General features: G+C 34.4%; 1 protein-coding gene across 2 annotated transcripts in view; it reads right to left on the reverse strand.

The window, feature by feature from the left end:
* Positions 1-224: 224 nt before the first annotated feature.
* The window catches only part of NAV3 (neuron navigator 3), a 327264-nt gene continuing 311058 nt past the window's right edge, over positions 225-16430 (reverse strand). For both annotated transcript variants that reach the window (XM_045553320.1, XM_045553319.1), the window contains 6 exons: positions 14198-14352; positions 12876-12947; positions 12132-12328; positions 11073-11191; positions 7593-7796; positions 225-2844 (listed from right to left, as the gene is read on the reverse strand). In XM_045553320.1, the coding sequence (XP_045409276.1) occupies positions 2725-2844; positions 7593-7796; positions 11073-11191; positions 12132-12328; positions 12876-12947; positions 14198-14352 (867 nt within the window). In that variant the 3' untranslated portion in view covers positions 225-2724. The remainder of the gene's footprint in view (positions 2845-7592; positions 7797-11072; positions 11192-12131; positions 12329-12875; positions 12948-14197; positions 14353-16430) is intronic.

The raw sequence follows: 16430 nt of genomic DNA on the forward strand, positions 1-16430 counted from the left end.
TTTCTAAAAATGTCCACTGAATAAATAACTTTCATTTTGAAAGATAAACCTATTGGCTTTATTTACTTAGAAGCTTTGAGGCCTCTTCTACGATGTATATAAAATATAAATTACCACACATCCCTACTGATGGTATATTAATAGCAGAAGCAACATTTTAAAGCTTGACACTTCTTGGTGCATTTTGTTCAATTTTTTCCATACACAGACATCACACATTGTTGTCAATAAATAATTCCACTTTAATGGCAAAGTAATAATTTAGACAGATACAGGGTGCACATTTGCAAAAAAATATATGCAAGCTGGTTTACAAGCTAGAGGAACAATAAACCAATAGAAAATACATCATCCAGTTAAGTCCATTGACACCAAGTACTTATTGTTGGGGCTTTACAAAGACTACAAAAACTTTTCAGATGATTTATTTCACTGTTTCTGCCTATTTACATGATATGTTACATCAAAAATGTACAAAATATAAAATGTATACAGACAAATGTTTCACAAACTAGTTTAAGTTGTAAACTAGGTGGACCTACTGGGATGTATTGCAGGAAATTCTGTTTATGCTCATGTTTGGACTGCGTTTCTCAAAATGGCAGGGAAAGATTAGCAATTTTCTTAGATCACATATTATACAAGGGCAACTAGTCACTCATCCAGCTACATATATTGATGTTTCACAACAGATTTGATCCATGTTTGAGGCTTCAAAGTCAGGGTGACAATTCTATGTGCATAAATTCAGTTCGGATTTCCCTTAGGGCAATAGCACCGTGTAAGGACCTATACACTTAGCGACACTCTGAAAACTGCACAGATGTCTTGTGGTGGTGGTGTTGTTGTTGTTGTTTTATAGCAACTGACCCATGAGTGGTCACAGAGAGTAGCACCGATTACACGTCCTAAAAGTAACACATTTTCACATGCATAGAACAAGTCTACACCATGGCCTAGCCCTTGGGTTTTATAAACTTAAAACCTGTCCTTTGTGTGTGTTGGTAACTTCTCCAATGACTCTGATCAGTTTTCATGCACGCTCTTTAAAGCCTGCCAGGACAGATGTACTTTCAGACAGTTTTACTTATCCAAAAATATATAGGCTTCATGTACAGTTTTGAAGCATGCTCACTCTAGCACTGATAGCTCCTGCATAGTCATAACAACTGTAAATACAGGACAAACACACCAGATAATAACAGCTTTGAGGGTTTGCATTCTGTATTTGTTTGCAACGTACAGGAAATCTCAGCAAGTGAAACACCTCTTAACACCAACAGGATAAAATACAATTTTGTTTGTGTCTGTTTTGACTTGTGCAAGTTTTAAAAATTATTATTTACAATACCTACCCAGTAGACTGTGCAAATCTAACCTTCTTTTACAGTATAAACGCTTCCTCTTCCACAGTGACTTTACTGCTTCAGTGTTCTTTAATGCTGAATTTCTCATGTACAACAATAGCAATCAAAATAACATGCGTCAAAACGAATTTAAAAAAAAAAAAAAGAATAGGGAAGGAAAGCCGAATAGTTGTGCTCATGCTGCATCTAGTGCTTCCAGCTCTGCTGGATAAAAATTCAACATCTCCCGCCTTCTGAAACTCTTTCCCTTCAAACTGGATAGAATTTCGCCACATGTCTCAGCTTTTAGGTGACGGTCAAAGAGGGTTTCTGGGTTACTGGAATATTTTGGAGGATAGGCAAAGCAATCTATTCACAAGGTAAAAATACTGATCTTTCTCCTATCCATTTCTTCAAAAAAAAAAAAGAGAGAGAGATAGAGATGAGGCTACTGTTAACTGGTGTTGCTTGGTTGTAAATGAAAAGACAGTGGAAATTACCAATGGTTTAGGATTTAAACCAACTGTTAAACTGTTGTAGAAATCTGTTTTAAGGCAGTGAGACAGCACCATAGGAAATGTTCCTTCTTTCACTGAAAAGGCTCAAACAAATAAAGCCCTAAAAAAGCCTTTTGTCAGTGTTGACTAATAATTGGTATAAAACTCTTGTTAAGGGAGTGGGCAGGTGGTTTAAAAAGACCACGGTGATAAAAACAATCTTATAAAACCTGTGACTCATATACTAAAAAGTTGGTGGAGCACATCATGAGAACATGGCAGTCAGAATTAAATTGGCACTTCTCCAGCGTGCCACAGTAGTGTTTTTCTGGTGGTTGCACAATTCCATTTGTGCTTATGGAGGACTGGCCTCTTGGATTCATTTGGAACGGGGTGAGCGCACAACACAAACACTACTGGAGCCCTGAGCCCAGCACCATGTGGCACAAAGGAGGTTGGACAAGTTAGAAGAATGGACCCTATCTGGGGAGAACAAACAGCCCCTCAGAGGAAACAAAAGGAAGGGACAAAAAAAGGTCTGCATTGTAAACTTTTAAAGAGGAAAAAAAGAAAGTCCAGTCTGGGTAACCCATGTGCAATCTATTCAGTTGCCCTGTCATTAGGGTCGTTTCCAGTTGAGTAATGGAGCTTTCTATCACTCCATGAATATAAAAATGCTTAGAAATAAAATAAAGTTAAGCTTCCACTTCAATTTAGCATCTTGGCGGTTCAGACTTAATTCTGCTGCCTCCTTGGAGACCACGACTCTGGGTCAGGGCCCTTGACAGGGTGCTTTTATACTGGCAGTGGTTTAGTGAAAATACTTTTCTTTTCAAACATTTTTTAAAAGCATAGTCCTTCCCCCTAACTTTTTTCACCCTTTAGAGGGTAGATTCAAGAGACGAATCCAAAATGTCTTCACGGTGGCTGGTGCTTTCGCTGTCGCAGCTTTGTGTGCCCGAGTAATTGGCTGCTTCTTGGAGTTTCATTAGCATATTCATCTGAAGAAAGAAAACAGAGACACTGATGTAGGCAATGATGCACTGAGTAAGCCAGCCCCATAAAAAGCAAGGACCTGAGCCACACTGAAGAACCATCTCATCCCATCCCAGCGAAACGGGAAAATAATTTTAGATTTTTCACTCATTGCCTCTGGCTCCTACACTATTTCCCTCAAATATGACTATAACACCAAACCATAAGGACAAAACAGGGCTTGTAGATAACTCTTTTATTTGGGGTTGTGAATGAATACTGCTTCAGCAGGGAGACTGGAAAGGAAACTGTATCACAGCTGGACATCTGGGTTCATTGCTGGAGAGTACAGCCAAGCTTCCCAGCTTCTTGGCTGGGAGAAGCAGAAAGCACTGAATGGCAACTGAAAGTCGTGAATGTTCATCCACACAGAGGCGCACACGCAGGCACATGCACACAGTCCCTCGGGAGAAGGAGGGGATGGAGTGGAATGAAGCCAGCTGCTGCACACAAGCACACCATCTGCTGTTTAGGAGCTGACCTCGAGAGGAGGTGACTGAAGGAAGCGGACCATGAGCATCTGAGGAGGGAGAAGGAAAGAATCACTGTCAAGTTTTGTTGTTGAATTTCTGGCTAAAATATGATCGATCTATCACTGAAAACAAAAACCACCTTCTGGAACAATAGCGGCTGTCTCAATTTCCCAGGCTTATAGGAGAATGGTAATGTTTGTTCTAGTAAGAGGGGCATATGTGTGAAAGCACTGGGGAGAAAGGCAGCCAGAATCTCTATGTATTATAAAATAAAAAGCAGAAAATTGCTTGGAGTTTGATAGAGAGTTCCACTGTTAGAGATCAAAGTTGAAAAAAAAAAAGATTGTCTGAAAGCAAATTGTGGATAAACTGTTTAACGATTTTAGAAAGCACAGAAAAACTGATACATTATCTTCATGAGGGTAGTGGACTTGTTTTTCTCATCAAGGTTTTCTGTAAGTTGCAATAATTTTTATATTGCCTAACGCATACTAATTTTATTTTTTGATGAAGTAATCAAAGTTGATCTTTTATTTTCCAACTTAGAGTAATAGAAAGGAGAAATCTAAAAAAGGATTTCCTGGTCGTATGTTATGCTATCATGTTTGTGTGCTTAGTGTAAAATGAGTGTTCAATAAATGCTTGTAAAATAAATGATAAACTGGAAATCAGCAACTTCAGCAAGAACGTTTTTCTGACAGGCTACACATATAGGATACTTTGAAGTTATTTTAATAGTCTTCAGCATAATATTTTTAAAGTAATTTTCAGTCTTACTCTCTGAATGTACAGCTACATTAGTATATAAAATAAAAGTAGTTGGTAATAAGCTCTCAAACCTAGTAAGCCCAAAAGCCAAATGTCTCCATCAACAGTTTCTTTCTCTCCTTTCTCTGTCTCTTCTCTCTCCCTCTTTTTTTCTCTCTCCATCTCTCTCTCTCTCCATCTCCCTCTCTCTCCCAAACACACCCCTACTTTCACATATATTCATATTCCCTCCTTCCTTTGTTTTTCAATAATCCATCCCATTAGTAGCTGGCTATATGTTCAATTATTTGGGTGAAGCTGATTTATATAACAGAACTGTGTTTTTCTGAGCACCCTCCTGATTTAAAAAGAGTAGAAACAGTCAATGATGTCTGTTTTAAAAGACATGATTGTATCTCAGTCACAAGTGTTTGAAAATACTTGAATGCTGAACGTTGTAAAAGTTTTATTGTATAATAATATTATTAAAATCTTAAGTTTTGAACATGGTGCCATATAGTAAATATGTTCTATTAGAATAAGTTCCAAATCTCAGATTCATAATAAATATGTACAATAGAATTTACTTTGCCTTCTCATAGTGTTACTTTGTAAATTCAAATCAAATGAGATTACAGAGGGATGTATGGTTATGTATTATTCGATCGTCATTATGATAGATCATCATCCTCTACAAAAGTATTTCTCTCCTCTCTTCTTCCCTGTTTCTTCCCCATTCCCATTGCTATGACTTGGATATAGTTTGTCTCTGACAAAATTCATGTTGAAATTTGATCTCCGCTGTGGCAATGTTGGGAGATGGGGCCTACTAAGAGGTATTTGGGTCATGGGGGTAGATTCCTTATGGTTAGGTTAATGCCCTCCCAGTGGCAGGGAGTGAGTTCTCACTCTGACAAGAATAGATTAGTTCTCTCACAAGAGCAGGTTGTTAAGAAGAGTCTGGCTTCCTCTCTTACCATGTGATCTCTTTGCACACTCCTCCTGCTCCTCTTCTGCTTTCCATCATGAGTTGAAGCAGCATGAGGTCCTCACCAAATCCAGCTGCATAATCCTGGACTTTCCAGCCACCAGAATCATGAGCCAAATGAACCTCTTTTCTTTATAAATTATCCAGCCTCAGGTACTATGTTATAGCAACACTAAGTGGACTAAGACATCCATAATCATAAATATAGTGTCTATCATTTTTAACACCTTGGTTAGGTCCTTGTCTGATACTTACGGATCTGCTAGTCTCCCAGCTTCCATCCTCTCTCCTTCAATCTGTCCTCTACTCTGTTATGAAAGTGATCTTTAGAAATTGCAAATCTAACTAGGTAAGTCACAGCTCAAAAAGCTCAGGTGGCTCTCCATTCTCTATGTGACAAAGTTTTAACATACTGTAAAGATAAACAAGGCTTCGCAGGATCTTGCAGTTGTATATTTCTGTAGCTTTAATTCCTCCCACCAATTTGTATATAGTTCCCCAACCTCATCATTTTTATTATACTGTCCTATAATGTTTCACATGCTGTTTCCTGAATTTTAGATATTCTCCCTCCAACCATATGATGAGCTGCTATTCATCCTTCAAGACCCACCTCAAGCATCTCCCCTGTGAAGCTTCTTATAATCACTTCCTCAGTAGACCCTCAACTTTACCTAGCATTTACCTCTATCATTATTTTACCATAGTTTATATAGGTAGACGTATCTCTCCATTACTGGACTGTGGCCTTCTTGAGATCAGAAATGATATCTTATTTATCTCCTGATCACCAGTTCTTAGCACTAAGTACATACTTATTAACCTTTAGATCATTGTTGATGATTAATACACATTGCATTTTTAAAACAATGAGAGATATACCAAAAATTCGTATCCTTGTTCAGATTCAAAACCAGATTTCTGATACAAAATTGTGGATCTTGTTGCTAGGATTTCTGATTTATATTGGACTGCAAACATTTTGCCTTATATCAGCAATTATAGAAATACACAATAATAAAAGCAGATGGAGAATATTCATTTTCTTAGGAGAATATGCCTGGTGCAAATAATTATTTTTCAATGATATCTTTTTCCATTCAGCATGCAAGATATCATCACTCCTTGTTTTTTAAGATGTTCAGTATAGCAGAAGAGTAGGAACTAGGAATTTTCCAGCCCAATTCTCATGTCAGAATGGGAAATCCTCGATCTCTTTCCCATACTTGAAGAAAAGAGCATTCTGAACTAGGTGCTTAATGAGGTTAGCTGACCTGGACTGTGGGAAATGGGAGAGTTGCATGCTCTACAGACTAATACTGAAAACAAACCCCATAAATGTCTCTCCTTATCTGAAACAGACATAGTGTACCAAAATTGCAGTGGTAGGACTGGAATTTATAAAAAAATGCAGATTAAATAATCCATACTTGAATTCTAAAGCTTATCTTTATCAAATTTTAACCAATCTATCAGCAATTATTTAGTGTATGCTCACAATTATGCTGGATTCAAACCAATTTCACTACCACTGTTGATTTCTAACTGTGTATAAATATCATTTAAAGGGCCAGGTACCATGTTATAAAAATATGTCTGGGCCCTTATAGAATTTATAAACTCAATCAGAAATCTTAAATAGGGAATCCCTGGACTCTAGGTAGGTCTATATGTATACTTCTGTGACTTTATGGAAATCTTAAAATAGCATAAAAAATTTCTCATGTGTGTGCATTTGCTGGGGAGAGGATCTTGGAAGTTTATCAGATTTCCCACATGTAACTCCGAAAATGTTAGAATTATCAGCTGAGATGATGATGTGTATGTTTCAAGGTTGTTGATACAAGAGTATGCCATAAAATACCAAGTCATTTTCTGTCCTTGGGTATAGTCATAGATTATGATTTTTAATCATTTCCTTTTTGAGTTCGTTTGTTTGAAGTAACAAATGGCTTTCATTTCAGTATCATTTTTCTGTATTGGTTGTACAAGTTTGATAATTTCTTTAGTCATAGAATGGTGAGCTAACGAACACATTACATTTAATACCAGTATATGGAAAGTAATCTATAAAAACAAAAAATAGATTAAAATAGTCTTTTTTCTAGTAATATCATGTATTTAATATTTTCAGAATATTCATACTTTGAAGTTTTATAGATGTTTATTCAAATTATTCTAGTATTTTAAAAAGTAAATAAAGAATAACTTCCCTTTGATTTCCAAGTCAGTTTATCTTTCTCTACTGTAAGCAACAAAAGACTAATTTTAACTTTAGTCAGGCTAATAGATGTATGTAAATATTATTTAATTCTCCAAGTGTACACATGAGTTGGCTTTTCATTTTAAGAACTTCATTCAATGAGAGCAGGCCAAAAATAATAGTTAAAATTGTCCCAAATATCGCCTAGGATAACTAATGTCTTTGATACAAATGACTAAATAAACTAATGACCTCACACTATAATAAAGATTATATAAGAAGAATCAAACATCAGTTTCTTACCAGGGGATCCCCTTCCGTGTCAGTTTGTGGAATGTGCTTTGAGGTTGTGGGTTCCTTTGTGGATGTGCAACCCTCATACCCAACATCTTCTGGTCGCAACTGCAGCAATGCTGGGCTCTCCTGAGGCAGAGATGATGAGTTCCATGGGTATGTGTCAAGCACCCACTTTGAGGGATCCTCCCATGGTGTGCGTTTTCCATACATCTAAAAGTTGACCACACAGTTAGCACATATAATAGGCATTTCTATTCAGTAAAAAAGGTAACTGTTGATTAAATTTCATTTTGTACATTGAGTTTGTATGGGACTTTCAAGGGAATTAAGCATACGTACATAATTTACCAGACTTTAAACATGTATCTGTTTAAATAGCTCGCTTTAAACTTCAAGGTGACACAAAATAAAGCTGAATATCTGGAATCAGCATTTGGGGGAGAATATAAGGAAGGTTTGCCATAAATACATGTAGAAATGACTGCCCACATTTATCTTTATTAGTAATTTCACAACCCAAGAGAAAACTTAAGGTTGAAATTAAAAGCTCCAGTTATGGAGGACTGAAAAAAAAATCATGCTTGACATTAAAAAGAGTTCTCTACTAAAGTACACTTTGGAAAGATGATGAATAAAAGAAAAGAGACTTATTTATCTCTGCCTAATACCCTTGTACTCCAACTTTCTTTGAGAGTAAGGATACTTTCTCTGATAACCATTTTCCTCTGATCAACTTCCTCTTATAATCCCCTTGCTTCCTCTAAAAACTCTTTTTCGCTGGTTATGTACAAGGCCACTAGTAAAGGAAGAGAAAAAATAGGAAAAATCATGCATCAACTTTGCAAGAACTTGTATGGAGGCAAACAGCCCAGTAAGAAAGAGATGATATAGTCTGGTGAAAGTACTGGCAGGGCATTAGAGGAAAGATGAATCCAAGAGACATTAAACATTTTTAAGCTGGAAGGAAAGCTGAAACTAAACTAGAAAAGGAACACTGAAGAGAAAGAGGTTAATGGGTCCCTGTAGAAAGTAGAAGGCCAGAAGCAGAACACAAAGAAAAGCTAAAATTAAGAGAAGGGGACAGTAACATGGGCACACTAGTTCCTTAATATTATTCCCCTATCCCCTTAACCTGCTCTACCAAGAACAATCCTGATCAACAGATGACAAACTTTGATTTGTTGATAGATGGGTGTTCTGCATGGTTTGTTTTGGTTCAGTGAGACAAAATCAAAATGGTGGACACTGACACCACGAAAACTTCATGGACTGTCTTGAAATTTTATTTTGAGCTTCCTTTAGAGAAGTTTTAAGAAGATTTTCAGCCTTGCTTAAAAAAAGGAATGGAGTCTAGGTACTGATATCTGGACATTTCCTTAGGAGATACTGGTAGAGGTGACAATCATTAGATTTTTTTCTATTATAGTTCTCTTGTTTTGGAGCAGAAGTTTTCTTTCAGTTAGAAACCTACTTTTTAGAAGCTGTAAAATATAGCTTGCTGTACACCTTAAACTAATTGAAGAAAAAATGTGTCATTCTTAGAAGGCTTAATTATATTAAAAGAATTTGAGTCTAGTACCAACTGATTCCAGGCTTTTAAAGAACTATCCAGGACAGCAAAATTGGAAGCGAACAATGAAAATCTAAATGGGCCCAACTCTGTATTTCTGAGTGAAATAGATATTATAGAATAAGAATTGAAAGAAGAGAAATTTAAATATACAGAATGAGCTGAGTTGATTGCTGATATGTCAGGAAATAGAATCACTAGAATAAAAATCAAAATCCATTGCATCACTAGCATCTTTTCCAACTAGAACATCTGGCAGAGAGTGTTCCCCATATGGTTCCTCATGAAAGAATCAGCCTTCATCTCAAAAGAAATTGTTTTTATTCCTCTTGAGTCAGAGTTTCATCTTTGCTGCAAGGCTTTGTTTCTCCACCTCTTCCTCCAATTCAAGGTTCTTTGCTGCCAATAAATCCAAGGGGTTGGTTTGTGGCATATATGATTCCTTTGCTTCCTGTTCCTCCAGAAGGCATGTATGAATCACCCCAGAAATATTTTCTGCTGAGGGACTTTTCTAGTCCAGCACAGTCTTCAATAGCAATGAGAACTGTCTACCCTCTTAATGTTGTCATTGTTTTCCCCTCCCATGTGCTGGAGTCACCCTTTTCCCATACCCCCCTACATCACAGTTGACTTACCTTTCACACTAACCTACTACTAAACATCCTGAACCACAGCAAGGAACCTGAGACATTTTTTCTCTCTTTTCAAAAATAGTTTTGAAGTATCTCTCAGTTTTAGTTTGGGAAACTGTTATTACTTAAGTAATTATACTTCAACCCAAATGGAAGCTTTAAAGAATTATAATTCTCAGAATAGTGTTTTATAAATAATATTGATTTAAATATGGAAAAAAAGAACCCATTCACCTTTTAAAAATAATATCTAAGGAAGCTAAACATTTTTAGTATTATCATTTTGGGGTTTTTATATAGCTTCCTTTTCTTTCAATATATCAGCAAGAAAATATGAAATAAGAATTTCATATATAAATATTAGGTAATAGGTTATTAATACCAAAATTATATCTGGAGAATAATTCATTTAAATATTAACTTTAAAATTATAATTTCTAGAATATTGCAAATGAATATTTATAAAATTATTTTTTGGTGTAAATGATCAAAATTGAGAGACCAACTTTTATCCCAGGCAGCATGATAGTTTTAGAAGAATCCTAAAACATGATATAATCGAAAAATAAAAACCATTGGTATAATCTTTTATTTTGTTGGAGCCACTTGGTAGGGCTAAATTGGCTCTTATCTTTACAAACATGAGACTGGGTTATTTAAATATGGAGTCAATAGCACTCTTTAGAATATTAGCTTTATCTCTGAAGATTCAGAGAATCCTCATAATATTCATCATGTTCAGTAGAAATATCACGATTGCTCTAAATATCACTATTCCATTCTATTGGATGAAGAGAACATGATAGTAAAAGGGAGTAAAAGAACAGAAAGCAGATGACAAATTTTTTAGATAGTAAAATAAATACAACACAGCATTGTAGATGACAGAATGTGGAAAACGTGAACTATATCTTAATTCTCTTAGTAGTTGTGAAAACCAGAAACAGAGATGCCTAAGCAAAAACTGCCTAAACCTTGGCTGAGTTATTGAAAAGAAAATAGGATGCTTTCATAATAATGTGGGTGATTATGTTATAATCATCATAAAGAGTTTTCCAATTCCATAATTTCATGAAATTTCAAATTCAATTTAAGGAAATAGCAAGACTGATGGAAAACGGACAATATATTTTGTTGAAGAAAAAGGGTTTTCTTATTAGTGATATATTTTCACCCTTAAATTAAAAATAGAGGGGCTGAAATGAAATGGAATATTTTCTACTTTTAAAAGAATGCTTTTTTTGCTTTGTTATTTAATACAGTAATGAAAATTGAATACTATACCTGAAGACCTTCTCTTACTGCCTCCAGAATATAAGGTACCAAAGAATAGTTCCAGAGATCCATGAACCACACTCTAGAACCTTCTACATCCATGGGGCAAGGAAGGAAAAGTCGCGGACCTAAGAAAAAACAAATAACAAAAAATTTTTCAGAGCATTCTATTTAACAATCTAGACACATATTTAGACATCATTTTGGAGGAGTTAATATATTTCTTCCAAGATTCTTAGAGAGTTATAATCTTGGCCAGTCTGATTATTATTAAAGTAAGTTTACTGAAGACCCAATCTTCTGGGTTCTCCTTTCATTTGTAATAAAATATTTATCTAAAGCACAATATTTTAGAGTTAGCAGAAATCATAAAGATCATAATCCAGTCAACCTGGATTTTACAATAAAGCTGTGCTAAAATGAACTGCCAAACATAAAATATGTCATTATTTGTAGAACTGAGACTTAGCATTGGTATTCTGATCCCAGTGTAGAATTATTCTTTCTAATCTTCACTGTGTCTGTAATTAAGTAAATTTTTGTGATCCATAACAATGGTAAAGGGATTCTGTACATGCAATTTAAGAAAGAATATAGATGTACACATTTATGCCAACTAAAAAGAAACAATTCAAACAGTTTTGTCTTCAGGAAAAATATAAAACACCTAAATTATCTATAAGACATGTAAATTATCTCTAACTAAAATCTCTCACAACTATACGTGATATGAGCTATTAGCTAAAATTTGTTTTTAGCAATAAAAGTACCTTAAACAGATACTATTTATTTCCAATGGCTATCTGACTTTTAGATATTTGTCCGTATTGAACTTATTTGATCTCAATAACATTTTAGCAAACCATAATTGTGAGATAAAATGAATCTCACTGGAGATATAAAGCTAAGAAGAAAGCAAACTTTCAGAAGAGAAGAAAAGTAAACTTAAATCTTCGGGAGCTTGAAAAAAGTTTAGCTTTGCTTGTTATTTTCTACCATCCAATCTGGCCATCTTTACCAAGTACTCTTAGTTCCTGGAAAATGGCATATTGTAATTTTGGAACTCACCAATAGTAACGTCAGAAGAACTGTGTGTTTCCAAAAAACTGTTGAGATGATGCCACGTCTTAGGAATCCAATCTATTATTTTGACTAGGTCATTATTGCGTATGTTCCTTTCAATTTCTATCTCTATCAGTTTTCTTCGAAGGTATCTGCCCAAAAAGCCTTTCACTGGTTCTGTGTGATTTGCACATAATACCCACCTATAAAAGAGTAATAATAATTCAGAAGTTTCTATATAAATTAAAGTCCACAATGTTTTTCCAATATAAAGTAATAATGTTCCTATTTCAATTGGTGGCCACATTTTAATGATCAAACGGGTTAGGAAGTCTATTAGCATCAGAACTATAATGTAGCTAACTCCACTTTTTGAGCTAAAAAGAAACTCATGTGCGTCAGAAGTGAGTGGGAGTCTACATGCTGAACACTCTTCTGTAGGAAAATCACAAATCCTGAAATAGGAACTCTCTTCACATTTCTCACACTTAGAAGGAAAGTGCTCTACTTTAGCCGGGGACATGGTGAGCAGAAAAAACATTTCCTTTTCTTTTTTTTAAAGAAACACTTCTGATTACAGGTTGAGGATCACAAAACGTTTGCTTGAGAAAGAGTTCCAGAAAAAGTGAGAATTATTTTCACACCACAGGTCACCACTGGCAGGATTTGTCAACGTACAAACAGAAAAACAACCACCAAAACCAGACTGAAACAACACACACATACACACAAGCTTCAACTTATCTTTACCTGAAATTGTGATGCAGCTCTAGATTTGGTGATGAAGAAACTCCCTGATTCATTGTTCCAATAATATATGGACTAGGAAATATAAATAGAAAATTTAGATATACTGGAGATAAAAGTAATTAATCCATTAAAATTGTCTTATAAACTATTAAGATAAAGATAGATTATTCCATTTTAACACTAGTTTTTAAAGACTAGTGTTATTTACTAGGGTAATTTTGTAATGTTAAGTTGGAGAATGACAAAAATCATTGGGCTGGAAATGAATACTAGGGATTCTAATTTCAGCTCTGCCATTGAGGCAAGGTATTTTCTGTCTCTGAGCCCACATTGGAGTAAAGAATAAAGCGTTTAGACAGAATAATCACAATGGTCTTGCCCCATTCTAACATATTATAACTCTTATGCTTATAATAAAATTCATTACTTTTTACTATTTTAATATTTCATAGTTATGTTAAAGATTATTAATATCATGGGAGGATTTGTATTCTTCTTTTAATCTTTATTTTATGCTGATGTATAACTTTCTTATCTCTAAATCAGAGATAATTGGAATATTTGTCACATTAAAACTAATATCATTTATGTTGATGTTCTCATACGTCCTTTCTTCAGAGGCCATGCTACTCTCTATTTCTTAAGTGGGTTTTCAGATTTTTTTATACCCTATGTTAACCTTTTATTTTATTGCATATAGTTGAAATCAACTCATTAATGGATGGAACTATATATAAATGTATTAAATTTATCTATATAGAAATGTTGAATTTAAACTTTGATAGGACTGAGAATGAAACCAGAGCTCTAAAGGCTCCATACAGTTCTTAAGTTTTCTGATTCAAACTATTCCATCTTTGATAATTGTCTCCCAGACATTCAGAATGTCTGTAAATGCTAGCATTATCAAGGAAGTATGTTTCCATAAAAGTGCCTCAGACACAGTTGTTGAATTAATAAATAGATATTCTAAGGAATACACATGGATGCTTTGGAAATATGCTGTTATATTAATAAGAGTTTCTCAAATTAATGGTATCCACTGTAAGCCTAAAAATAATAATTACATGAGATAATACATATATTAATTAGCTAGATTTAATCATTCCACAGTGTATATTTGCTTTAAAACATCATGTTGTAGTACACAGTAAATACACACAATTTTATTTATCAATTTAAAAAATGAATAAAAATAAAAAAGTAAAATAAATTTTAAAGACTAAAAATGAAACAAAATATATAAAAGTACAAAAAAGCAAATTTGAAAAAAAATCACCATTTTTTCATATTTGATTATTCAAAATATTTGACAAGCATACCATTTGTTGTATTTACAATTGAGGAAACCATTGAAGATATCACTCAGAGAGCCCACATGATGAAGATTATCAAGAATTATTACAACTGGAAGCTCCACACTGTTATTATCAGCACTGCATTGTTCAGCCAGGTTAGCTAGATACTGCTGCAATTCCTTTTCAAAAATAAAACAAATACATTGATGATACATTTATACCAACGGCAAGCAATTACTATTTTAGGAATAGCACATTCTGTCTTCCATCCAGTTTCTTTCATTGATGGTCATATTAGATCATTCTAGTCATATAAAATCTTATTCTACAAAGCAAAAATCATATCATGCTGAGAGAATAAAATTTTTAAAGAAAAGAGAGAAAAGGGAAAGCAAGATGAGAAGAGCCAGTACCACACACCTGCAGCAAATATAAAACTATAAACATGAGGGCATATTTTTCAGTGTTTTTTTTTTTTCCCCAAAAGAAAAATCAAAATGAGTTCTGGATATGAACTCTTATGATAAATAATACATATTGAGATTTCATTCTTAGTTTTTGTGTTTCAGTAATAAAAGTGGATTGTAGTAAACCTTAATATTTCAAGTACAGACTAAGTGCAGAATGGCACCTTTCAGTTTCCACTAATATTTTTAACATGTTGTTTCCAATTCATTTAGATGGGGTGTATCTACACATGCAGCCACAGGACTCTGGTAAAAGTGTGGTTAATTATTTATTTGTAATCTGCATGCAACTGATGTGATTTTACATCAAGAAAAAATTTGTTATATTTCACTGGCTCATTTAACATTAGCATTTAGCATTTCTTGAGGTTCTTGGTTTCTTTTACAGGTATTATTCCTAATAGCTTTTAATCTAAATATGATAACCAGTTTGCTGATTGACTGCTCTCACAGATGGGCAGGCCATGAACATAATTAGGTTTCTTAGAATTATCCTAATCAGTAAGAACATTTCCATAATATTTGCATATTTACAATGACATTTTCAATTTGCAAATTTTGCTCAGGGTTAAAAACAATTCCATGATCCCAATTTCTGGCAGCCAGGTAAATATGTGAACTACTCATTCTAGATGCAGCCTCTCTCTGTCTGTAATACCACTGTAGAACTAAAAGTAGGAGTAAAACAGTGGCCAGGGTTTTGAGGCACTTAGTGATATTCATTTAAGTTCAAATATAAAATTTATTTGAGAACTAAAGTACTACTTGTTTTCTACTGAGCTAATCACATAGAATAAATCTTGCCTAAATCAGAGAATACCAACAAATTTGTGTAAAAGTGGTGAATAGTCTGGAGAATTCCATTTACCTTAAAAGAAAAAATGAAATTTATATCATTAATCTAGCTATATTAAGTCATTCATTCACTTATAAGATATTCGCTGTCTATCTACCATGTTGATAGTCTCAGACCATGCCCTAGGATGTACAAAAATAAGGAATCATTATTCCTGCTATTATGGAATTCAAATAAAGTTAATATTTATTATTAACTGCACTAAGTACTTTTCTGGACATGGGGGTTAAAAAGGGTAATCTGACTATCTTGCCCTGTGGGCTCTAAGAGTTGTCACATTAGAGACTGAAATTTAAATATGATAAATGATTTCAATATAGTATAAGTATATTACAAGCTATGAGGGGTCAAGGGAAAAGATTCCACCTAGCTGATGGGTGTCAAGGACAGTTTTCTGGAGGAGGTATATGGGAGCCTGGGGAGGGTGGTAGGCACACACATAAATAATGAACTTATAAAATGCAATATGAAACATTTCACGAAAGAGGTTAAAGGAGGCATGTGGTCTGTAGGAGAAAAAGGCATTAATTCAACTTGGGGATCTTGACGGGCTTCTTTAGGAGGTGGCATTGAGATGAATCTTGAATAATGAGTAGAATTTCAACAATTATGCATTTTTTCATTCCACACACCTTAATCAGCATTTAGTATGTACCAGGTACTCTGGCACCAAGGATGCAGAGATAAAACATAATTTCTATATTCCAGAAACTTAAGAGTTGATAAGCGGAGAAGGAGGTCAACAAGTAAATCAAAATAGTGTGATAAGTGAAATGCACAAAACACTATAGGGAGATTTAAGAGAGGCATGTAACCCAGCCAGCCTTAAGGTTCAGAGAACAATAGGGTACAGTGATGACAAACTACTGAAGTCTAAAGAATAAAAAGGAAATGTTGGAAAGTATGAATGTATGATGTATTTCAGGAAGTAAGT

This window comes from Lemur catta, chromosome 6 (assembly GCF_020740605.2).
Source record: "Lemur catta isolate mLemCat1 chromosome 6, mLemCat1.pri, whole genome shotgun sequence".
Classification (NCBI taxonomy): Eukaryota; Metazoa; Chordata; class Mammalia; order Primates; family Lemuridae; genus Lemur; species Lemur catta.